Raw genomic sequence first — 26,200 nt, forward strand, 5'->3', positions numbered from 1 at the left:
GAGCAGAAAAAGTACTTAACTTTTTTGTTCAAGTCATGATTCCACATTATTTTCAACTTAGCTGTTTATTTCCTCTTTTTCATAAACAAGAGTTTATAATCTATTTTATCTTTTCACTAGTTTTGATATGGTACCATATTGCATATTGTCATTTCAAGCAAGAAGGAAAATTACAGTATCATCACCCCAGAATTGTTTGCCACATTAACATCATTCTAAATGATTCATCTGATCAGCATCAGTCAAATACCAATCTCCTTCCAAAGGAACACCAGAGAATGCACAAGTATAAGTCTAGTGACCAAGAAATTTATTTCGTATCATTAACAGGTAACAACAATGTAAGGTATAGAAACATAACCAGTCTTTGATATTGGACAAAAATTTCCTATACTTTTTATTTTTATGGGTATCAATGCTATGATTTTTGTCTAGGATAATTTTTTTTGTATATGGACAACCAATTCTTTTGTCACTGTTGAAAAGTGTATCTTTCCCAATGGAATTGCCTTTACTCCTTTGTCAAAGATCAATTGACTACGTTTGTGTGGGTCTATCTCTGGTTTGTCTGTTTTATTGCACTGATCCATGTGTCTATGCTTTTACCAATGCCATGCTGTACTGATCAGCCTTATAGTACGTTTTAAAATCAGGTATCATGAGTCCTCCAAGTTTGTTCTTATTCTTCGATCTTATGTTAGCTGGTCTATGTCTTTTCCCTTTCCGTATAAACTTGAGAATTATTTTGTTGATATCTACAATATACTTGCTGGGATTTTGACTCGGATTGTGTTGAATCTACAGATCAAGTTAGGAAGAATTGATGTCTTAATAATATGGAGTCTTCCAATCCATGAACTTGAAGCATCTCTCCATTTATTTAGACCTCCTTTGATATTTTTCACCACAGTTTGTAGTTTTCCTCATAGAGGTCAAGTATATAGTTTGTTATATTTATACTTATTTCATTGTTTGAGTGCTATTTTAAGTGGTACTTTTTAAATTCAAATTTGAATTTTTTACTGTATATAGAAATGTAATTGACTTTGCATATTAACCTTGAATTCTGCAACCTCATTAGTTCCAAGAGTTTTTTGTCAATTCCCTAGGGTAGACAATCATGACACCTGTGGTTTCATTTCTTCCTTTCCAACATATATAACTTTTGTTTTCTTCCATGCATTTGTTAGATTAAGTGGAAAATAAGAATTAAGGCTGTGAATAGAACTCAGGTTGGTAATTAGCTGACCTTGAGATAATCCTGCTTTTGAAGATAAAGAAAAGGGGCCATGAGCCAAGGAATGCAGGCAGCCTATAGAAAGTTAAAGGAAATAGTCTTCCCTAGAGCCTCCAGAACAAATACAGCCCTGCCAACACCTTGATTTTAGCCTACTGAGACTGATTTTGAGCTTTTGGCCTCCAGAACTGTAAAAATAATAAATTTGCATTGTTTTAACACAGTAGGTTTTTGATAATTTGTTATAGCAGCAACAAGAAAATAACACACATGGTTTCTGACAAGAAATTTGTTGTAATTCTTATCTTTGTTCTTTCTTAGATAAAGTGGTTTCTTCCTTCACCTCTTTCAAGATTCTTCTCTGTTTTTCTGCAGTCTGAATATGATATTCCTAGGTATAGTTTTATGAAAATCTGTTCTACATGGTGTTCTTAAAGATCTGTAGTTTTGTTAGAGCTTTTGAAATTGTCCCCCAGTTCTTGGATGTTCCATTCTGGGGTTGCTTTTTTTTTTTTTTTTTTTTTTTTTTTTTCACTTTTTGTCTTCTTGCACTTTAGGAAGTTTCTATTTACTCTTCTCCAAGCTCCCTGATTCCTTCCTTGGCTGTATCCAGTCTATTAATTAGCTCATCAAAGGCATTCTTCATTTTAGTTCTGTGGGCTTTTCTTTCTTTCTTTTTCATTTATAGCATTTCCCTTTGATTCTTTCTTAGAATTTCCACCTTTCTGCTGACATTGCCCATCTGTTACTGCATGTTGTCTACTTTTTCCACTAGAACCCTTAACATTTTAATTGTAGTTCTTTTAAATTTCTTGCCTGATGATTCTAACCCCTGTTATATCTGAATATGATGCTTGCTTTGTCTCTTCACTCTCTTCTTTCTTGCTTCTTGATGTGCCAGAAGCATCAAATTCCTCAAACATCCTATCCTTGCTTTTGTCTCCTGTCTTTATTTATTTAGCTAGTTAGTTTGTGTGTGGCGGGGAGGGGGTGGAGGACGACAGAGGTAATTAGGTTTATTTATTTATTTTTAGAGGAGGTAGTGGGGACTGAACCTAGGACCTCACGAATGCTAAACATGCACTCTACCACTTGAGCTATACCCTCCCTGCTCCTGTCTATATTTTTGTGTTTACCTAAGTACTACTCTTCAGAGTGAGTCTGTGCCATGCAGCTGTTTCAGCCGTAATCCATCATTACTACACTGGAGCCCTAGTAGTACGCAGCAAGTTCTCAGGAAATGGAAGAGTGTTTTATAATCTTCCCATTACATCTCACTGTTTTTGTGGGTTTGTGTTTCAGGACTATTATCTTTACAACTGTTTCTTCTTATATAGCTTTAGGTGCGAAAAGAAGACCAGAGGGCGCTGGAGTTGGCAAAGTATCCTCATGACTCTCTTACAAGATTCTGGGAGAGTCTTTCCCATCTGGAGAGAAGGCTGTTGTTTCTAAAGATAGTTCACAAAGTTTACTCTTCCCCTTCCCCTGCCATAGCCACAGGGAAATCTTTCTCAGATCTTTACCGCTTGAATCTGGGAGGGTTCCTGTAAGTAAATCCCACAAAAGTGTGGGGAAGCCCTAACCCTTCAGCTCTCAGTAGTTTCTCACTCTCATTCCAGTCTACCCTCAGCCTCCAGCAATTCAAAATGACTATTTAAGTGTTCTTACAGCTTAATGGTTCCCGTGGATACTGCTCCCTATAAGCAGATTTTGTCTGTGACTCTCTAGATTTGCCCATTCCTCAAGACTTAGTGGTGGCAATTTGTCCTGCAACTTCAGTTCTCTTCTGAGACTGAGAAAAGTTATCAATTTTTTAAACCTTATTGCTTTGGAAGCCTCAGACACCCAACCATCTCTGTCCTTGACACTCACAATCTTTCCCCCACTGTGCACCCCAAAGCCAGTAGAATTAATCTCATATCCATTATCCTTGTTTATGTCAGTGATCATGAGAAGTCCCAGACTCAAAACACATCCATTTGTACATTCCCTTTTATGATCTCCCCGACTGCCCCTACTCATTGGATCTGGAATACACAGTCCTGTACTAACCAAATTCATCCTATTCTCGACTTGCTCATACTCCGAAGATAAGCTGATTTTCCCCTAAAAATCTGCTTCCCTTACAGCCCTGTCAGGTGGTGGCTGTTACCTCTCTCATCTTCTGGGCCCAGAGGCAGGGCAGATATCCTTTCATGTAAACACTTCTTTGCCCTCCATCAGCAAACTTGATATACTCTTCCTCTTCTTAACCAGCTTAAAATTCATTACCAATTCCCTAACCCTTATAAGCGCATCCTTGTACAGCCCCAAGACTTCCTTGTCCTCACTCTCCCTATCCTACTTGCTTGGCCAAATCAAAGTCTGCTAAATGTAACTGTCTGCCTACTCCATATCTTCACCCACAACTTGATATGGATGGAGACACTCAACTATATCAACTGGTGCCCCATAACTTCATGACGTTGGGCCTCAAGTGGGCCCTTCAAGCTGCTTGCAACCTACATTGCACTGTCCTGATCTATCCACTCTTCTGCCTCCAACTCCTCTTCCCTGAACCTCACTCTCAGCTTTCCATTTCACTGAGAAAACTAAACCACCAATTTAAATTTCCGAATGTTCTCACCACCACGTTTACTCAACTACCAACATCAGAACACACATAATCTACTTTTCTATCTGTTAACAAAGGTAAACTTTCTGTGCACCTGCTTAAAGTCAATTCCTCCTGCGTCCTCCATTCACCTCTCTCTTACTCATGAAAATACTCTGTGGTTCCTTCCCCTCTCTCCTATGTCATCTATTATTTTTCTCTTGAATCACTTACATCAATATATAAGCATACTATTTCCTCTCCCATCTTAAAAGCAACAACTAAAAAATTGTAAAATTTCTTTTGGTCTCTTATCCTGACAGCTACCCCTTTCTTTGTACTCCTTTGCAAAAACAAACAAAAACTTCTAAAAAGAGTTATGCATGTTTTTTGTCTCAAATGTCTCTCTTAATCCCCTTCTAATCAGGGTTTCATCGTCATCCTACATCAGAACTGCTCTTGTCCAAGTTCACCAATGGTCTCCACGTTGTTAAATTCAGTGTTGAGTTCTCAGTCCTCATCTGACTAGATTTAACTACATTTAACACAGTTTGTTCCTAAAACGCTTTCTTTACTTGGCTTTCAGAACATCCCATGTTTTAGGTTGTCCTCTTATTTCACTGGCCATTTCTTTTCAGCCTTTTTCATTGGTCTTGCCCTAACCTCTTAACGATAGCATGCCTTAAGACTGAATCTTTTGCTTTTCTTCTCTTCTCTGTGTAAACTCATGACCTTCATGAGTTCAACTGGTATTAGGTCTTTAAATACCTGCTATACCCTCAGCTCCTACATTTATGTCAACTGTCCTGAGCTCTCTCTCAAATCCAGACCTAATCTACCTAATTGCCTACTCATCATCTCCACTCTGAAATCTGATGGGCTCCTTCAACTTAGTGTTCAAAACTGAATTTCGGATTTTCCACCCAAAACCTGCTCTCTCCAGTTTTCCCCATCTCATCTGATGACAACTTCATCTTTTTATCTGCTCAGCTAAAAAGTTAGTTATTCTTGACTCATTTTGCTCCAACCACACTGGTCTGCTGGCTCTTCTTCTGTCATTCATGACAAGTTTCCACTTAAGAGCCTTTGCAAAAATGTTCCTTTTGCCTAGAATCCTCCCTTACCTCTTATAAGTACTTCCTCAAATGTTATCTCTTCAATGTAGCCAACTATAATAATCACTCCATTTAAACCTCTGGCCCATTTGCTCTAGCCTACTTGTAGTTTTCTCAGTTCTCCCATTCTACTTTATTTTTATCCCATAGCATCTATCACCATCTAACATACCATGTGGTTTACTAACATATTTTGTATTTTGTTTATTATCTGTCTCCCCCTTACTAAATTCTAAATTCCCCAAGGGAAGGGATTCTTGTTGGTTTTGTTCACAAATACATCTCAAGTGCCTAGAACAGCCCCAAGCACATAGTACTTGCCCTAGTAAATATTTCTCAAGTGAAAGAATAAATTCTCATCACAGTATTATGAGGACAGCATAATTATTCTTCTTTATCAAATGAGGAAACTAAAGCTTAGAGAATATAGAGGTCACACAACTTGGCAGGACCAAGATTCAATCCGGGTCTCTCTCCCTAGAGTTCACACTCATTATTCCATACCCAGTGGTGTTTGCCCAAAGTGGACAGAAAAGATGGGGGAATACCAAGATGAAAGATGCAACAGGGAGTTGAGGGAGGAAATAGAAATAAATCTTTGCATGCCAAACAATTTGGATTACTTTCCACAGCAGAAGCTATGAAGTAAAAGGTGACATAATTAAATCTATATTTTGGAAGGATAACTCAAACAGCTACCAAATGGAGCAGTGGAAGCCAACAAATTGCCTGGGGAGAGAAATGCCACTTTTAATGGGCTTAATCCAATTCAACTATTTCCACAGCTAAAAATGACTCTCCTCCTACTAATTCATTAGTCATTTAACCCAGTCCTCACTTAGAAAAAGTCTGACACAGCATTAATTATAAAATGATACTTTATTCATATATATTGCATATTGATAAACTCAACAAATGTATTACTTTCCATTTGGGTGCAATCACAGTTATCAGCAATATTCTGAAGTACTAGGCACAAGATGAGGTGAGATGCTGTTTTTATCAGGGGAACAAGTCATATCATCTGACACATTCAAGTCTGTTTGACATTCCATCAAAGCAGTGGCTCAGAATGCAGACATACTCTCAAACAGGGAGTAACTGTATGGCAACATTTCATTTATAAGCATTCATTATATCATCAAGTAATAAACACACAACCCACAGGGTCTTGCTTAGGTTGGCTGGCTGCCTAGTTGCCCCTGAGACAAAACCTTATAATCACATAGACTTGCCTAGTTAGTCAGGAAAAAAAGGGTCAAATGAAATTGTCACAGGATACAGGAATTATAAATAACACATATATTAATAGATACTCACTTTCATTACATAAAAGTTGCTATTATAAATACTTTGATGAGTCTAAATATATATTCCCCATATAAATAATGTAAAATATTAAATATTAATAAATAGATTTAGATTTAAAAATTCAAATATTGCCAGCAGGACGACCATTACTTCGACGCTCTCCGGCCTTGAATCAGATTCTGACGTCTCTTCCGCTTTCTTAGGTTAGATTTTGGTGACAGATCATTCATCACTTTGATGAGTTCACTTATGGCTTTGCGCTGGACCTTCAGGTTATCAACCTGTTGGGAAAGAAAACAGCAAAGTTAATTTCAGCCGTACAAGCCATCAGGATATTCTGCTGTCATTGCCCAAGAAAGGAAGTATTCCTTTAAAATAAATTATTTTCACTAGCAATATATTACCTTAATATGGAATGTTGGTTTCTTCAGTAATTAAGACTAATCTTATAATTAAATTTCTAGTTGTGCTGTAACATGGTGGGGCACATCACATATCCTTAAATTTACTGCTACAGAATTCTGAAAATTATATAGTGAAAAGACCCCTGAAGTGGAGCTACAAAAAATGTGGGTTTGAATCCTGTGTGCAATAAATCTGACTTTAAACTAGTCACTTAACCTCTTCAAATCTCTGTTTCTTTTCTAAATTATCTCTAGGTTCCCTACCACTTCTGTCACTTTGTACTTCATCTTTGCTGTATCAAAGGAGTTACTATAGATCAATGGCTCTCACCTTTGGTGTGTAGCAGAATAACCTGGAGACCTAATGAAGAACTCAGAGACCCAGGTGCATGGAATCGGAGTAGGCCTGGGCCATTGTGTAGTTACTAACATCACCAGGTAATTCAGACACCTCCGAAGTTTGAGAACCGCTGATACAGGTTCAGTACTTTGTAAACACCAAGTCCACAATGGATGAAACCCACATAATTTTAAACTTCCCTCTAGTTAGGTCAGTCTCATCCTTTCCATAATGAGATGAAAAATAAACTGATCGTATTTATTGGCAATAATCAATTACTAGTATATAACATTTAAAACTAGGAATTAAAGACAAATTTCCCTATACCCTGCCTTCCCTTCTAGCAAATTGACCTATTTTCTCATTCTAATCTAGATGAATTCATGCTTCATACAATGCCACTATATTTCTTTCTAAAGCTGGAAACACTCCTCCTTGCCACATTTCTGAGAATGAGTAGGAGATTCTAGACTATAGGACTAAAAGGCGTAACATGCCTTAAATATGTTAGCAATTGAGCAAAAAGTGGTTGACAGCTCACTCAAGATTGCCCATTGTGAAGCAGGAGGCTTGGAGCTTCCAGAAGGATGGGACCAACAGATTATTTTTTAAGGCCCAGTCACAGCAGAGTAGAAAAGTTTCTACCAGCTGAGTGTTCGCAAATTATAAATTTCACTTTCCAATGTTCAAAGCATCATCAAGAAACTAAGAGACTTATCCAAGACTGAATAGCAGGCCAGGGGCAGCACTGGGTTAGGAACAAGTGCTTTTTCATTCTCTGGCCTGCAGCCAATAGAGCTCTGCTTTGGAAAACATTACCAGCGGAAGTAGTAATGGTCTTATATTTGATAAGTCACTTTTATACCATCTAATGTACTGGAGACTAGAGAAATTTTGAAGAGCAAGCACTTATTTCAGTTCCCGGGAGCTGATAGGAGATTGGTGAGAGGCAGACCCAGTTAGAGTGAGAGCCAGGCACAAAGCTTGAGAGCACATCATGACGGGACCTCTCCTCTTCTAATCCAACCTGTTTATACCAAAGCCAACCCCAAAGGAATCTGAAGATTTTTATCTCTTAGATAAAATTGTGGAAAATGGGATTTGTCTTTATGCTTCAAAGTGATCTTTCAGCTTCTAGAAACCAAAACTTTAAAGATTCAAGACAATCTAATGACAAACCTTGGGAGCCCAAGGATTTCTCCAGCTGAGATGTTCTAGTATCCAAAAGTTGATAGGACAATTCTTTCCTAAGGTATAAAATCTACCTATTTTCTTTTCTAAAAAACAACACTCTCACCTCTACTTGGGCTACACAATATAAGAGGTTGACCAGAGCCTGGCAGTAGGAGGCCCTTTGCCTCTTCCTCCTAGCTCATTCTCACGGCATCAGAGAATTTTAGAGCAAAGGAGACCATACAAATTACAGTGAACCCAACAGTCTCCTTTTAAGATGAGGAAACTGAGCCCCAGCCAGGCGTGTGATTCATCTGAGGTCACACCTTTCTTTAGTAGCTGAGCTGGGAGGAGCATTGGTCTTTTCCCCCCTCCCACTGCTCTTTCCATTAAGACAGTTGCCTCCTATTCAAAGCAAGAGAATTTCCAACATACAAATAAGGGGCAATGGGAAAACTGCTTGTCAATACTCCCCTCAACTTTTTCACTATTTCTTTGTCACTGATTTTGTTCATTCACCTATATTTGTGCAGTAGGCATCATGCAAGTATTTTACCAAATCACAAGTTTAAGTGACTCCTGTAACTGACTTTGCAAAATTAGAACAGAACAGAATTGGCTGAGTTTTGGCCAAAGGATCATTTCATAGCTTTAACAATTGTACCAGTAGCTAATTCCTACTTTCTGGGAATTAAGTGCTTTGCAAGAGCCTCTGCAATGAAACCAAAGAAAGAATCAAGATTATCTCACCGGAATTTGAATCAGCTTTTTGAAGTCCTCTAGTTTCTCAGAGCTGCCATTTAAGAACTTCTGAAACATGTCTTGCTTGATGATATCCATGCTCCTTTGAATGATCTGGTTATCTTTTAAGTTTTCAAAGAGTTTGAAGTAGAAGGAGACAATCTGACTCTGAATTATTTTTTTGTCACTCTCCTTGGGAGAAAAGAGTACAAAGAAAGGTTAATGGAAATTATCCATCAGAAAATAAACAACAGGAAAATCAGCTAAATGGAAATATTCATCTTACCTCTTTCCAATTCTTCAAAATTTCTAAGAAAAGAGGCCCACCATCTGCTACATCTGGATGACTTGCATTCTGGGGGGAAAAAAAGAACAGGAAAAATTGGTTTACAGTTAGTCCATAAATTGCCATAAAAATTACAAGTTGTATTGAACTCAGATACTGACAATATTCACAGATATTCTTTCCAATCCTCTGTTCGGTTCTAACAATAAGTATTCTCAAAAGCTATTATGTTGGATATAGCCAAATACTATCATGCTATTTTAGCTTTCTTATTTTCTAATATAACTCTTAAATTGCAACATCACAAATTAACTTAACACGACTGAGGATACTTCAATTGTCCAAAATAACTATAATAAGGAAAGGAAAGTATTTTTAAACCTAGTAAAAAAAAAAAAATCAACAAAGCCATCTCACTATAAAGTACTGCCCCCCTATGGTACAGGTTTCTATAACCTCTACCTGTGCCTTCCTATAAGGTATTATGCCTGCTTTAAAAGATAGCTCCAGTTATAATTATAATAGCTAAATTTTGGACATTTAATATAATATTTTAAATGCAAAAATTATTTTAATTAACCATAAATAAAATTTTTAAAAAACTCTTAAAACAGAATTTTTAAACTATAAGCCAGATTATAACTCCTACAAAAAAAAATCTCAGCAAATGACTGAGTCCAAGAGTAACTCACATATAATATGGATGGGGCAGTAGAATTTTTAAACCACTTTTCTGGAGAAAAACACCTGTAAGTGATTTTTTTTTAAGTCAAAGTTTAAGGACCTCACCTTGTTTAATTGATCAATTATTTCAGATTACCATTTTTAATGCTAATCTTGACCTTTTAATGATGTCACCATCGTAGTAGCCTGAGAAATCAGAAACTAATATCCAGTCATTTTTTTCAGTAGCTTACTACTTGACATCGTAACTGACTAGATTCTCAAAATTATCAATTCTATCACTTATACTCATATTATGCCCATCTTTTGGAGGATTCGTAAATCCCCCCTAAGTCTCTATAGCAAATTGAGCAGAGAGTTAAAGCAATACCTACATTGTTTTCAAACAAAACAGAACAAACCAAAACCCATCCAGCCAACATTCACGAGAACACCAAGTCTTCTCAAAATGACTGTGGACTAGAGATAACAGCCCATCATAGTTACAATTTCAAGGCAACATTCAGTCACTTCAACCACAAGCAAGTATTATTAAAAGGTCATACTTACAAAATATTTCTTTAGGTTTTCTATTTCATCAAAAAATGGGGCCTGGCAGTAACAACCAGAAGAACCCAAGATCACGCAAAGCTGAAAAGCCAAAATATAACTTGTATAATTCATCGTTTCAGAGAAGAGTTAGGCCAAAGTAGTTGAAATTTGTAGCTCCTGTATTAAGTCGATCAGGTCCACAGGACTTAGCTGCTCTTCTTTTCTATTAGCTGATCTTCAGATGATCAGAAGAATGTACTGTGTCTCCTTCTGCTGCTGATATTTATACCTCATTGAAGTCTCATCAAGATTACGTATTTTCACAAGTTTTTTAAGATGAGATGGTGGCAGATAGACAGAGATGCTAGTTAGTTGGTATTAATAACTATGGTTTTGTGGCATTTGGGTGTTGTAGTTAGAATTTCCTTTCAACTCCTTGGGTCTTCTGACGAAGGGACAGACCAATTATGCCCACCTGTGCCATTCTTGTGGGATCCTTTGAAAGCACTTTCACTTCACACCATCCAGGGATTGGAAATTTCTGTCACCTCCTCCCTCTACCTTTGTAAAATGTTGACTCCTCATCCAGAGATTACATTGATCATTTGTTTGCGGTCGGAAGCAAGTAAAAAAGGAAATTCTAGGGGCTCTCAAACCTTTACAGAGGGGGAGCCTCTTAAAATTTTTCTTGCAAATGACCAGAAAGCAAGGAAAGAATGTGGTTAAAAGACTGATGTGGTAGGAAGCCCTTCATCAAAGATGGTTAGTGTAACGACCACAACTTTACATTGCTCTGACCAACACCCTCCCAATAGAAATATAATGCAAGCCAATTTTCTAATAGCCCCATTACTAAAAGTAAAAAGAAACAGGTACAAACAATTTTAAAATATGTTGTACTTAAACCAATATACCCAAAATATCATTTCAATATGGATCAATACACAAAATTATTAATAAAATATTGTACATGCTTTGTGACATACTAAATCCTAGAAATCTGGTGTGCATTTTATACCTACAGCCCATCTCAATTTGGACTAGTCACATTTCAGATGCTCAAGAGCCAGGAGGCTACCATACTGAACAGCATAGCTCTAGACAATCAATTGTTCCAAATAATCACTAATAATAAAGATTCTTTTTATACTTTTATTTCTTTTCTTTTTAATACAAAAAATAGGATTATTTTCCCTCCTCCTTTAGTAATTTATTTATGAAATACAACACTGAAGGATGGCACAGAAGACCCTCCACTATTTGGTTCCAGCTCCCCTTGAATTTCAAACTATAATGCATGCACCGGAGGACTGTAGTTATGAATGCAGACTAGAATCCCAGCTCCACTACTATTTAGCTCTGTGATTTTGAGTAAGCTTCTTAACTCTTTCCTTATATTTAGAATGAGCCTAATATTAGTATCTCCTTCAGGGCTTCAGTTGAAAATTCAGTCGGATACATATATATATATATGTATATATATACATATATATATATATATAAAGTGCTAAGAATTTTGCCTGTCATGTAGTAAGCACTCAATAAAAGTGATCTATTGCAATCCAGGCATGTTGGACGACTGGTCATTCCTAAAAAATACACCCTGAACCTTTGCTCATGCCGTTCCTTTCTTTCTTGATTTCCTGCATCTGTACCTCCCAGAGTGGTACCCATCCATCCAAGACCAGCCTAAAGATCCTTATCTCCATGAGTTCTCTCAAAATTATCCCTCTTAAAAGTAATCTCACATTCTCTACACAGGCCTAGGAAAGAGGTTCACACTATCCTTAGAGTCCTGATTCCTCATTCTCATATTAGAGTTGGTTACTCATGTGTCTTCCCCCATATTAGAGTGAGTTCCTTAAAATCAGAAATTGTTTCCTTGTTTCTGTAACACCCTTCTCTTTCCTAAAACCATTTTAGTGTGGAGATTTGTCCATAGGCAGCACTGACTAAAAGTGAATTTGAATGCTTAATTAAGGACCTACTTTTCCCTCAAGCTCTAATCAATCCCAATGCTATCAGAACTACCTGTAGGAAATGCATTTTTAATTAAAGAGTTCATGATTAATGTTGCAAACATGATGCTATGTCTCTCTAGCCAACTCCTGCTTAGTGGAACAATTCCAATGTATTTTTTTATGTGAAAAAGGCCAGAAAATTCTTTGAGGGGCTATCTTCCCAAAGGATAAACAAGATCAAAATGTATTTGTGGGACCAAAGCCTCATGCTAAGCAAGCGAAAAGCGTGGAAATTACACTGCTGCCCACAAAGCTCTACTGAATTTCTCCTCAAGCTAACATAAGGCCCAGATAATGTGCTTACAGAGTGACACAGTGACAAGAAGCCATTTTCAAAGCCTTCAGACCACTGCAGGCGCTGAGTACTATCCAGGAAACCTACAACCAAACTCCAAGTTATTGGAAGGAATATTAACAACTTTCTGGAAAGAAGAAAAATTTGTTCTGCCCATTTGTTGATATATCTACTGATATTGGGACTGAGGAGTTAAAAATAGTGGATCCATAATTAGGAATTATATATTGTCTGAGGGTTAGTAAATTGCAAATACCTATTCAAAAATAGAGACGTATATTAAGAATATGTTTACAACATGGCCAGATGTTTCAGATTAGTAAACACACGGCTAAAATTTAAGCTCTAATAACTCTTATTGGAATGACCAAGCACAGTGTAGAATTAGGGAATTATAGAGATTACCTGTGGCCTACTCTCTCATTTTTTAGATTTGTAAGTCAAGACCAGAAAAAAACAAATTACTGTGCTTAAGTTGATTCCACTGGACAATAGAGAGCAAAGTCTAGAACCAAGACTTTTCCCCTAATCTACCCATCCCCAATTAATAGCCATTAAAATTACTGTTTGTGCCAATAACTGTGTTTGATAGGTGTATTAAAATAATTACATCTTATCAGGCTTTGATTTCTGGAATTTTTTTCTGTAGAATTGATGAGATAATAGGTCACTCTTGAACTCCTTAAAAAAAAAAAAAGACTGCAAATTAAAGTTTTGAAATGATTGGTTAGACGTCCCAGAGGGCCCATCTTCGTGGATATGAGACCTGTATGGTCTACCAGGACCCCACACTTGGAACAGCCCACATTTGGCTTAATGCTCTGTTGTTACTTTGTTGAAATTCCTAATAATTTTTTAACAAGGGACTCCCATTTTCATTTTGCACTGCAGATTCTGTAACTGGTCCTGCATCCCAGGCTGGAAGTCAATCACATACTACGAAATTTTATCTTTCAATATGTGATTTTCTTGGTTCAGAATGTTGTCACCACAATCATATATTCTATTATGATCTTTTCCTGTCTTGTCAACTTTACCAAAGAAGATGTTTCTCTCTCTTTTCTGCCTGTAAAACACCTCATGTTGCAAATGCAAACTAGAGGTTTCACACTTCGTTGGCTCAGGCAACACTGAGACTGCACAGTAATTCACCACCAAGATGTCCTTTATAAGTTTTGCAAACCCACCAGGAGCCAAAGTGTGACTGAATTGCTAACACAAAAGGACTGAAAACTTTCTTTTTTCTTTTCAGCTAGACTTCTTTCTGAAAACTGGCTATGGTTATGCATTAAGCGTCAGCAAGATTTTTGATCGTGCTATCCTCAGTCTTCACTGAGTAGGTAGTCGTAAGACAAAACTTACACCTTGGTTGCCGTTTTTCCTTTGTGGTCAGCAGTCATATCCCTAGTACTCACAACCGAATTATCTCATCCAGACTTTGGTGTAGATTTCTTCCACCAAGTATGAGTCAACATTGGATCCAGACCCACGCTGTTTTGACTCCTGGAACTCCTGACCTCACGCAAGCCGAGCCTACGGAAGAAAATGGTAGACAGAATGGAAGTCCACGCGGAGTCAGATTTTCCCCGAAATTTGACTCAGAAATCATACATGTTAGAGGAGAGTTTTCTGAATCCCCCTTTTTCTTTCATGCCATCTTGGGCAACTCTGAGGGTTGATTCAAAGACTATGGAAGATATTATACTTATTTAGTACAGTCACCAGCTTATAATGGTATCAATTTTATGTCAGATGTGATTGTACACTGACAATCTAGGGATTCATGGTCATGCTTTGAAGGTCGTATTATTTTTATTCCACAAGGAATTTAAAAGCATTTGCTAAGTGCTGAGTACTATGCTAGACGCAGGTTTACCGAAGAAGGATGGGATAGTTCTGTTGTGAAAATATTTTTGTTTATATTCTAAGTTCAGGCAATGAGTAAGTCTTTACTGAGCACCTACTCCATGCTTATAGCTTTAGAGATTACAAAGAAGTTAACAGTGAGACAATCTGGCAGGAATATGTGTCACCACATTGGTAGCTAGGATTGATTTCACTGTTCTGATTACTAGGTAGGTATCCATATTCTTCCTTTATTCTCCATATATGTACATCCTTCCCAGAGGCTTTGAACAATGAGAGAGAAAAACCCATATCTAACATACGCATCATATTCCTTCCTCCTATACCCATGGCAGGAGTCTAGTTAGTCACGGCATTCTTTCTTACTAAGTTTAGATGTAGCCTCTGAATCCTTTTTAACACTGAAGTCTACCTATTTATTGGTGTTTCATTATCTATTTGTCCTCTTGGGGCAAAAGTTTACTTGTTGCTCTGCCTCTTAGAAAGAGTTCTTACAAATTACAAAGAAGTAAAAGATATAATCTCTTCCTCCAACATTAGTACTAGGGAAAAAAACATTACAATTGATGAAGAAATATACAGTAAAGACCTTTGGCCTAAGAGGAAGGAAATTCTGGTCCTAGAATCTACTGGTATGATGTGGGATTTTGAGCAAAGCCTTTACTCATGCCTTATATCTCAGCTGCAACATCTTAAAAAGAAGAGCTGGACCCAATGAACTGTTTCCTTCTGTTTCTAACATTCTGTTTCTATGATTGTGATTTATGAGGAATATAAGATATTACTGAGACCTAATGTTAAATGAGGTAGAGATCCCAAAAGACTTGGGAATTCAAGGAGTAATACAGTCCTGGGGGATTGGTTCCAGGACCTTAGTCGGTAACAAAATCCATGAATGCTCAAGTCCATTCTATAAAATGGCATAATATGGTGGGCCCTCCATATCTGTAGGTCCACATCTGCACAGTCAACCAACTTCCATGAAAATAGAGTGACAACTGTAATTTTCTGAAAGATGGAAAAGTTGAGGAATTTCATGAGTGGCTTGAATTTTTATTTCAGTTGAATTTGAGCTTTTAATCTTCATTTAATTTTCATCAAGCCTTGAAAGGTATGTAGAATCTGTAAGGTCAAATGTCAAGTTCACCATTTGTACTTCATCCTGCTGGCCATGTGCTTTTTTCCCAATGATCTCAGAAAGTGAGTTGTCCTCTGGGTGACCCCTGAAATGGCACTAAGTTTTGAGAACATGCATCCAAAGGACACTTATCCTTCTATCACCCAACATAAAAGTTTCATACAGCAGACTGGCAGATTTAAATTTTCCCGTGACTACCTGGAAGAGGAATTTTGAAACCATAATCATCCAATGAATAATTATAAGCCAGAGTTTGATAAGTCATTATTACTGCATCCCTAATCCCTGAACCAATTCATTAAATACCTGAACCAAATTCCCATCTACTAGTTTTTCAAATGGAAATAGTTTTTAATGGTTATAAAATTACATGAGATCTTTTAACTAAAAAATCAGACTATCTGGAAGAGCACAAGAAAAGAAAAAAGTCATCTTTGATTTCACTATCCATAAGTAAACACTATTAGCATTTTGACCCAAATTCTTTCACATTTTTTTCTAATACAGTATATAGCTCAGAATTATTCCTTAGTAAACTTTTGTGTATTCATTAAATATGAAGAAAAGTAACCCAGTGGTTATGTCCAATGGCTCTGGAGTCAGGCTTCTTGGATTTAATAATGACTTTGCACTACACTGTTGAGTTTAAGTGAGATAAATATCTAACACAGCAGAGGAGTCAGGGAAGTGTCTTGATAAAATTAGATTTAATTAAGTCATCACACTGAACAGTGAGACCACTAGGCTTCCAAAATCCATACTCTGTTAGACTTTTATCAGGCAGGTGACCAGAAGATTCCCCTCTAGAAAAACTGGTCATCCCAAAGGAAAAGACATACTGACTTTGAGATTTTTCCTAATAAAACACACCAGTCTTAAGTAATACCCTATGAGGATGCTTGGAAGTCAAGAAGCTCCATCTATGCATATAAGGAACCCATTCCAATAATTAAGATTTCACTATTAAACATGACAACACAGATGACCACAAAACACTTCAGAAAATATTTTAGGATAAAAGACAAGATCCAAAGGAACAAATAGAAAAAAAATTTTTGGAGAAAACAGAGACAAAGCAGAGGGAAAAAAACCAATGCAAAGGGAAAAAATTCAGAAGTAAAAGAAGTAAGAAAAGATTCATGAAACAAGAACATTTAGAGACTAAGAATCTCTTAGCATTTAAAACTGTAGCAAAGGAACTTTAAAAAGCAATAGAAGAGCTGAAAGATAAAGTTGAGCAAATCTCCCAGAATGAACAAAATTACCAAGAGCTGAAACAATATAAAGAAAATTAGGGAAACTAAAGAAATGACTCAGGAAGTCCAATAGGAGTTCCAGAAAGAGAAAAGAATTAATTAAAGGGAGAAAATTATCAAGGAAATTATTTAAGAAAATTTCTCATAGCTGCAGAACATGAGTTTTCAAAATGAAAAGCCCAAAGAGTTCCCAGGAAAATGAGTAAAAAGTACAGACCCCCAAGGTACAGCATTAAATTTCAGAGACTCTTGTATACAGAGAAGATTCTTAAAATTCAAAAGAGAAAAAAGCAGGTCACATGCAAAGGATAAGAAAAAAAATGTCATCAAACTTCTCAATAGCAATTCTGGAAGCTAGACATTGATAGAAAAATACATTTAAATTTCTGAATAAACTCAAATAAAACAATGTTCAGACTAGAATGTTTTACTTCTCCAAGTCATCAGTCAACTGTTAGGGTAAGGACACTCTTCATTTGTGCAAGATCTCATAACTTTATTTTCCATGTACCCTTTCTCATAAAGGATCTTAAGAAAGCTGAGAAAGTGTTTAACCAAAAAAAAAATTAAATCAAAGACGACCTGGGATCCAGGAAACAGAGGCTCCAACATAGGAAAGAAGCTGGGAGATTTTCCAGCATGTTATGAAGGAAATCCCCAAAAGACAGTTGTGCAGCAGGCCTTAGGGCAACCAGCACTTGTTGGAACTGAAGGACTGAGGAGTTTCAGATGCATGTCTCCAAGGAAAACAAATGTAACTAAATGTGTTTGACTATACTATAAGTTATCCCTGTCAGAGATTGGAGTTAGAAGATGGTGAATTATGATGGAAAATTAAGAAAGCTAACCAAATTACACCAATTATTAATTTCAGGAAAAAACAAATATTGTCCAAGAAAAAAATGTAAAAATGTACAACAAATATCATGAATAATATTTACCTAATCATAAAAACGTAAACTTTACTCCAAAAAACGTAATATAGCTACAATGGGAGGATAGCAGAGAGGGGAGGCTAAGTGTGTATATATAGGGTAAAATAAGTCAATCATCATTTTCTGTAGTAGGAAATGTATAAATGCTATCTAAAATGGGGAAAACGCAATGTAAGCAATATTTAGTGATATGGAGTTAAGTAGAAATTGAGCTAAGAATGGAAGCTAAATGAGTTGAAAGTGATTGTCCTGGAGAAGTGTGTTTCAGGAATAGATATGCATGAACCAGAGAGTTACTGACTTTTTGTCATAAGCTTTATAGTGTTCGCAAAGTTTTAGAGTCTGCAAGATGACCCTCATTTTTGACACCAACTGTTAAGTTCAGGGGTCCCCAGACCAGCCCTAGGTTCAATAATTTGCTAGAAGCACTCACAGAACTCAGAAAAGGAGTTTTATTCATGATTATTGTTTATTACAGGGAAAGAATACAAATTAAAATCCCCAGAGGGAAGAGGCTTGTGGGACAGGGTCCAGAGGAGTTCCATGTTCAGAACTTTGAACTTGCCCTCTCCCAGTGGAGTCGTAAACAGTACAAATTTTTTTCAGTAATGATGTGTGACAATATGCATGGAGTATTGTCAACCCAGAAAGATCACTCAAACCTTAGTATCTACAGTTTTTATGGGGGCTTGGTCCAATAAATGGTTTGACTATCCACACATCCAACCTTAGTCTCCAGCCCTTTCAGAGGTCAAACTGACACCCTTGTGGCCCAAGGCCCCTGCCATAAATCACAATGGCAGTAGAGACTATCTGACATGGCCCAAGGCCCCCAGTAAACAGTGATACTTGTAACAGGCAGGATAGTCCACAGGCCTCGATGGCACCTCCCAGCTGCTGAGGGCAAAAACCACACCATTCTCTGGACAAGGTTAATCTATTACTACACAGTATTATTTTATTTTTTTTTCTTTTTATAGTTTGTTCTTTTTTGATGCTTTTGTTAACCTTCTATTCCTGTTCTTTTTTTAGTTCTTATTTTTTTGTTGAAGTGTAGCTGATTTACAATGTTAGTTTCATGTGTACAGCATAGTGATTCAGTGATACATATACATACATATTTTTTTTCAGATTCTTTTTCATTATACTTCATTGCAAGAAACTGGATATAATTCCCTGTGCTATACAGTAAATCCTTGTTGTTTATCTATTTTATATATAGTAATGTGTAACTGTTAACCCCAAACTCCTAGTCTATCCAATCCATAGTTTGTTCTGTTGTAACATATGTTGTTTTTTATATGACTGCCTCATACCCAACTGGCAAATAGGAAAATGATGTTGATAAAATGTGGAATTTATTCTGGTTCATACTGGATTTTTCCCAGCATGTTAATCAAGTACAATCAAACAGAAGTTTTCTCACCATGAGGAGAAAGTCTTAGCAATATTCGAAGATCTTAACTAAAAAGTCAAAAGTTACAGGAGTATTTTACTTTAATGCAAATAGTGCTAAACTTTCCACTATCCGGAAAGCAGCACAAGTGCAGATGAGGAAGCTCAAGAGATTTTTCCCTCCTGTTAAAACAACAATGGGTTAATAAAAATGGCTACACCCCAGAGAGCATTTTTAATTGGGATGAAAATGTTCTCTATCAAAGGCAAATGTCCTCAGGCCGTACATCTCAAAGGAGGAAGTTGCCACCCAAACTGTAAGGCTACAAAGTATTGTGATAGATGGAAACTTCCCTAGAGATTTAACAATGGTTGTATTTTGATTAGAATTTTTACTGCTTTTGTTAACTATTATAAAGTTCAACAGGCGTTGAATGAACTGTCCCAAACCTAGTTGTCCCCAAAGGACCTGCTATTTTCAGTTTGAGATTTTGCAGAATGTGAGGTTTCTCAAGAACACATAAAGTGTTAAAGCAGCAATGCCTTTGCATGTATTACTGTGATAAAGGTAAAATCATTTTTTAAATTATTCTTTAAATGATAGATGTAGTCATTACTGCTCCTTTGTTGTGGTTACTAAGGCCAAGTCTCACCACCTACACATTATAATCTCAATTTAACTGAGGTCATTGTAAGCAAAATAATATGTAAACTGAAGGCTTCTAGCCTCAATGTGGTGACTGAAAATCCAATAAAATCTCAATAAATCTCTATTTAGCCTCAGGGAGATTGGAGCTTAAAGAATTTGTGCAGCCCAGTATTTCTGCCAGTAAAAACAATGATACCTAATAGAAGTAACAGCTACCCGCAGTAAGTGCTTTATGTACATCATCTCCTTTAATTATGACAACCATTTAAAGAAGATAAAATTTTTTTCATTCTATAGAGGAGAAAAGTGAACCTTGCAGAAGTCAGCTAGCTTATCCAAAGTCACTGAGCTAATGAATGACAAAGCCAGGTGTGGTTGAATCCACTGCTGGGGCGCTTAACCCCTCTGCTCCAGTGAATCTAGCAATTGATCATAGAATGTCTACTACTCTCTAATTTAGTCCTGAAATCTTGATGCATTCAATATTGTACCATTTTGGGTTGTCCATTCAGATGTATTAGAAAACAATTCTGATTTTAGTTAAAAGATAACACTTCTTGAAGGTATAGAGAGGAGCTCATGGATGGATGACAAAGCTAAAGAGCCATGTTCAAAACAGGTAAGCTGTACCTGGCCATCCCAGACGATCTTGGTCTAAAAAATTACACAATTCTTTCGCAGGGCACCTCGAAGGAATAAATCAGTCAACTCTCATGATTCTGTTTCCAATTTGTATCCCAGCTCCAAAATAAAACCCCAAAACAGTGAGTCAAATCGGCTGATCTTGCATCAGTTGACTGCCCTTTGGTGGTCATTCCTATAGTGAGGAGGGAAAAAAAAGAAATCTGGCAGAAGGATCTTCCAGGTACTCCTCTGAATTTCATGATCGAGGTACAGGAAACCCAGACTGACCAGCCTGACAACACATATTGAGGATGATGAGATTCTCTTAAAAAAACTCCAAAAGTGCTGTTAAGAAGCAGGGAGATGTTTGGTTGCCAAAAGAGGAAAAATGACCTCTACAGGGATTTTCAGAGGACCTCAGGGAATGGCAAAATCTTCAGTGGAATTCATGGAATATCTTTCTATTTGACATTCCAGGGTGATCCTTTAATCTTTTAATACTCGAATGACAACAGCAAAGAGGTTCATCACTGCAGTGACTGCTCAGGTACTGAATCAGTTTATGCAAGTTCCACCTGGGAAGACTTCTGGGGATGAAACTGACTTGCCGTTCACTACAACTGTTTTCTTAGACCTCACCTACATTTCCCAGCTTTCTTTTCAGCTATGTGTTGGCCATACGACAGAGTTTTAGCCCATGCGATGTGAGTGGAAGTGATGCCACCCTCCACATTCAGTCTCCCATGTTCCTTCTCTGTTTGCCAGCTTGATATAAATGTACACAGTGATCTCACAGTCCAAATAGTGAAGATAGGGGAGTGGGGAGAGTCTCAGAATGAAAGAATCCCAGTCCTGCACAGAGAAAAGATACCTGTTGCTCTGATACATTTATTTTGGATTTTACATGATCAAGAAATAAACCTCTATTGGGTTTTAGCCAGTATACATTTGGGGGGGCATTCACATTACTTTAACTAATATAGCTACTGAGGTCCCAAATCTTGACTACAACTTTTACCTAAAGGGATGCATATTTCATATTTTAAAATAAAAATTGAAGTCATTTTAAAGGCTTTAAAGCAAACATTGTCACTGCCTATTCAGACTTACAAGGCTCTTAAAACCCATTCTCGCAGGTGGGAGTATAACTCAGTGGTAGAATGCATGCTTAGTGTGCATGAGGTCCTGGGTTCAATCCCCAGGAGCTCCATTTAAAAAATATAATAAAAATTAAAAATTAAAAAAATACACACTCATCATATTTGCTGTTACACTGAAGTATGTTCACTTATATTCGTTCCTCTTAAGGTTACCTTCTTAAGATTTTTTTCAATTTAAGAAGTCTATAAGGCCATTCTGTTTATTTGCTACTCAACACACATTTCTATTTTTTTTCACATTCTGTCTTTCTTGTTTTCATTTTTTTGCTTACTTGCTTGTCCTAACATAATCTTCCTAGTTCCACAAAGGATTTGAGGTGACTAACATTTAAAGGTTTTTCCCATTCTTGTAATTTTGAAAGGCAATGGGTACCACACTCCCAAGTAAGAAAACTAAAGTTCTCTTCTTTTTCCTTCAAGTAATCTTGCTTCTTTCCAATGATAGATTTATTACTCCAGTATATGTCAGTATATATTTAATTAAGATTCAGCATCCCCAAATTTGATGATATATGATTTGCCCTTTTAGAAAATTAGACACATCATTTGCTAATTAGAATAACTGATCATGAAATATTCTGGTCACACTTGTGATTTCACTGGGAGATTTATTAACCATACACCCAAAAACCATGCCTTGCATCCTCTCATATTATCTTCTTTCAAAGAAAAAAAGAGTCAGTCACAGGAGAGGAAATCTAAATGACATATTACAAAGCATTCAGTCTGTGCTTCCATTAGGAAAGTGAAAAGACTCAAGACGGAAATATTTCTTGTCACTCCAGGTGTAATTTGAAGTACTTTTGTAGTTTGTTTTCTCAGCAAGACTAGCTCTGCTCTGTTCTACTGGCCTGTGGTCGGGGGTTTCCCCCAAGGTGCCTTCCATCTCTTGGCAATTAAGCAGTGACTTGGCAGGTTAGGTTTTCTTTGCAGTCACCTGATAGGATTTCCCAGGACAGAGGTGTCAAGCCAATTTGACCTGACTTCCCCTCTCCTTCCTGTGGGTCACCCTGAGAAAGAAGGAAATTGCTCCTGCCTTCCCCCTCCCCGCACCTGGCCTGATGTCATACTTCCTCTCTTCAGCATCGCGTCTTGATGCACCCACAGATGCTTCAGCCACTGCAAGGGGATGAAGGCTTTTGGTGACAGTGTTGCCAGGCAGTGTTCTTTTTCTCAGAGTCCGGAGGCTGTCTGACTTCCTCTTATTTGAAGAACCATAAGAAAACCACGTACAGAGCTCCCAGGGCTGCAGTCGGTGGTTTTGCATCTTCCCTCTTCTGAGGTAACCACACCCGCTGTCAGAACTGCAACAGCTGAAACCAAGGAGTAGAAATCGGGCAAAAGTGTCTAAATCCATATGAAGTTCAATACTCTGAAAACTTCATGGGAGTTTTTCGCATTAAAAAAAAAAAAGTCCAAGTTTCCTCACATTCCTGCCTCACCCATTAGACTGTAAGTCTTAGAGAGCACGCACTGTATCTTCGTCTACTTTATCTCAAAGCGCCCGGATCAATGCTTTGCACGAGTGTCTAATAGTGTTCAGTAACTCTTGGCCACCAGCCTGGAGGATGATGCCATCAGGCAATTTGACTGGGGCTGCAGGCTTAAAAGGACCCCAACTTTTTTAGCTGCAGTTCAGTGCAAATCTTTTTAGAGAATAGAGTGTTACCTCATTACATATGCTGATTTTAGCTTTACACTGTACCTGTCTTTTGTTTTCCTAAGAGCTGTATTACTGCCAATCACAGAGGCTGCTGCTCGTGGTCTCTCACTATTACATACTAATGGCAAACCACTCTCATGAACAATGATTGCCTAATGTGGAATTTAGAGATAGGAGCAGTTATGACAGGAACACTATCTACATGGTGACCTTGGGTGATCTCAAGTGTCATTAGTTTTCCATATTATTCAAGTATACTACATATGAACAATTCTATTGTATACAATACTTGCTTGATAACATAGTACTAATAAAAGTTAATTTTTTTGAATTATTTCTTTAACATAGTATCACGGTTAACAGCACAGACATGGAACTCAGACTGAGTTTGAATTCTAGCTCCATCTTTTACTAGCTGTGTGAACTTAGGAGAATTTCTTAAACTCTCGGCATCTACCTTATGGGGTTTTGTGAGAATCAAATTACATGTGAAGCTCGTGGAACAATGCTTGGCATCTAGTAAGCACTAAATATGTTCACTATTTTTATTTCATTTTCATGGTTTTTTTTTTCACTTGTAAACTGATTTGGCATGTTAAGTGGAAATCTTTATATAAAGAAACTGCCTTAGGTTGGGTCACACCAGTAGCAAAGGATCATTTGGGTGGTGATGTCAGGAAGCACAGCAGGGAGTTATGAGATGACTCAGGAAGGGATAAAGTCCATACAAGGAGGTTAATAGACAGGAGCCACTGTGGGCAACCAGGGCTTGATCCACAAAAACCCTCTAGTCAATGGCATATGGCACACCTCAAAGCTGCCCTACCCAAGGGGCAAGGAAGCTGGGGTATCTATCCTCCAACTCTGAGGGCTGCACCCAGGGACACCAGCCTCCTAGCACTTCCAGCCTTACACACACACACACACACACACACACACACGCAGATAGACGCCCTTGGGCCAAGGATAGTAAATTGCTATGGTTCAAAGCAGTGGGTGAGGAGAGGAAGGGAGGCTGCTATGATAAATTCTGTTAACACTCCATAATTATTCCCTAACAATTTTTTCCTTTTTCAATATACCCTTTATTTTCTGGTCATAGTAACAGTACCACTGACAAGTTGCATTTGTCAGGACTCTCCAGGTAGCAAGTGATGGAAATCCCAGCTACACTATTTTAATCAAAGAGGCGGGTTTATTGGAAAGAACCTGAGTAATCACAGGTAACAGACAGCACCCCAGGGACAGCTGGAACCAAAGACTCCAGTTAACAAGGACTCGTCTCCCTGGCTTTCATCTCTGCATCTCTTGTTGAGACAATTTCAATCTCACCTACCACAGAGCAACATCCTCCACTTGGAAGGAAACTTAGCTGTCAAGATATTTCTCCCAAGTTTCATATTTCACAAATTTTTGCCCCTAAAGATAGACTTTTTCAATTCCAGTTTGAAACACTGTACTAATTCATCAAATACTTGATGTGCAAAACATCCTTCTAGGCACTGGGGGATACAGCAGTAATTTTAAAGAGACAAGACCCCTGTCCCCATGGATCTTACATTCTGGTGGAAGAAATTGACTTACCTAAAAAAACAGTTACGTGATATAATGTCAGGAAAAGATACTGAGAAAGTAACTAGAAGGGGATAGTACTATTATTTTTTATCACGGTAAAATGCACGTAACATAACACTATCTTAACTTTTAAGTGTACAGTTCAGTGGTATCAAGTACATTCATATTGTTGTGTAACCATCATTACCATCCCTCTACAGAAGTCTTGTCATCTTACAAAACTGAAACTCTACACTCATTAAACAAGATCTCCCCATGACCACCTCCCTATAGCCCCTGGCAACTTCCACTCTACTTTCCTTTTTCAAAATCTCTCCCTTTCTCCCCCAAATCCCAGCCTCAGTTAACCAACATTCTACTCTGTTGCAATGAGTTCAGCTTTTAAAAAAAACTTCCCACATAAGTGAGATCAAGCAATATTTGTCTTTACGTGTCTGGCCTGTTTCTCTTAGCATAATGTCCCCCAGTTTCATTGAGTTATCACAAATGGCAGGATTCCCTTTCTTTTAAAAGTTGAATGATACTTTATTACATAGATATAGATATATTACATATCTATCTGCCTATGTATATCACATTTTCTTCATCTGCTCATCCATTGACGAGTATTTGTTTCCGTATCTTAGCTATTGTGACTAACGCAGCAGGAACCACAGACAGCACTGTTTTAAATACAGGGGTCAGGGTCATGACTGGGAGGAGTGTGACCAGGCAGAGAGAACAGCAAAATGGAGAGACCCAACAGGGGAGCATCTTGGGCCAGGGATGAGTTACAGCAAGAAAAAGGGAGAAAGCTGGTGTGACCAGACCTGAAGAGTAGGTAGTGAGGTCAGAGAAACAGCCAGAGACCAGATCCCACAACCATAGAAAAAAAAATTGAATTTTATTCTAGTAAGCAAATGGGTAGTCTCCACTGGGTTTTGAGCAAAAGCATGAGATGACCTGACATGTTTTAGCAGGATTGTTGTGACTGGTAAAAGGAAACTGGACTCTAGTGAGGCAAGAGTAGAAACAGAGACCAATTAGGAGGCTCCTACAGTCATCCAGAAAAATCAAGGAAAGACTCTAAGAAGTTGAACCTAAGTCAAGCGCCCACCCCAGAGACAATCAACTGTGGAGTTGGATAAAAAATGGTAATCACTCCCATAAATCATGTATACAAGCCAGGTTGTATAGAAGGAAGAAAGGTGCTGGACCAGCAAATAATA

General features: G+C 37.6%; 1 protein-coding gene across 3 annotated transcripts in view; it reads right to left on the reverse strand.

Moving 5' to 3' along the window:
• Nucleotides 1–5,805: 5,805 nt before the first annotated feature.
• The window catches only part of IFNG (interferon gamma), a 34,220-nt gene continuing 13,825 nt past the window's right edge, over nucleotides 5,806–26,200 (reverse strand). For 2 of the 3 annotated variants that reach the window (XM_072973040.1, XM_072973041.1), the window contains exons 3-6: nucleotides 10,434–10,514; nucleotides 9,201–9,269; nucleotides 8,924–9,106; nucleotides 5,806–6,537 (exon numbers count right to left, since the gene is read on the reverse strand). In XM_072973040.1, coding sequence (XP_072829141.1) covers nucleotides 6,403–6,537; nucleotides 8,924–9,106; nucleotides 9,201–9,269; nucleotides 10,434–10,514 — 468 coding nt within the window. In that variant the 3' untranslated portion in view covers nucleotides 5,806–6,402. Of the gene's footprint in view, nucleotides 6,538–8,923; nucleotides 9,107–9,200; nucleotides 9,270–10,433; nucleotides 11,583–26,200 lie in introns of those variants that run through there. The other variant, XM_006205835.3, reaches the window with a different exon arrangement.

The sequence above is a fragment of the Vicugna pacos genome, chromosome 12 (assembly GCF_048564905.1).
Source record: "Vicugna pacos chromosome 12, VicPac4, whole genome shotgun sequence".
NCBI lineage: Eukaryota > Metazoa > Chordata > Mammalia > Artiodactyla > Camelidae > Vicugna > Vicugna pacos.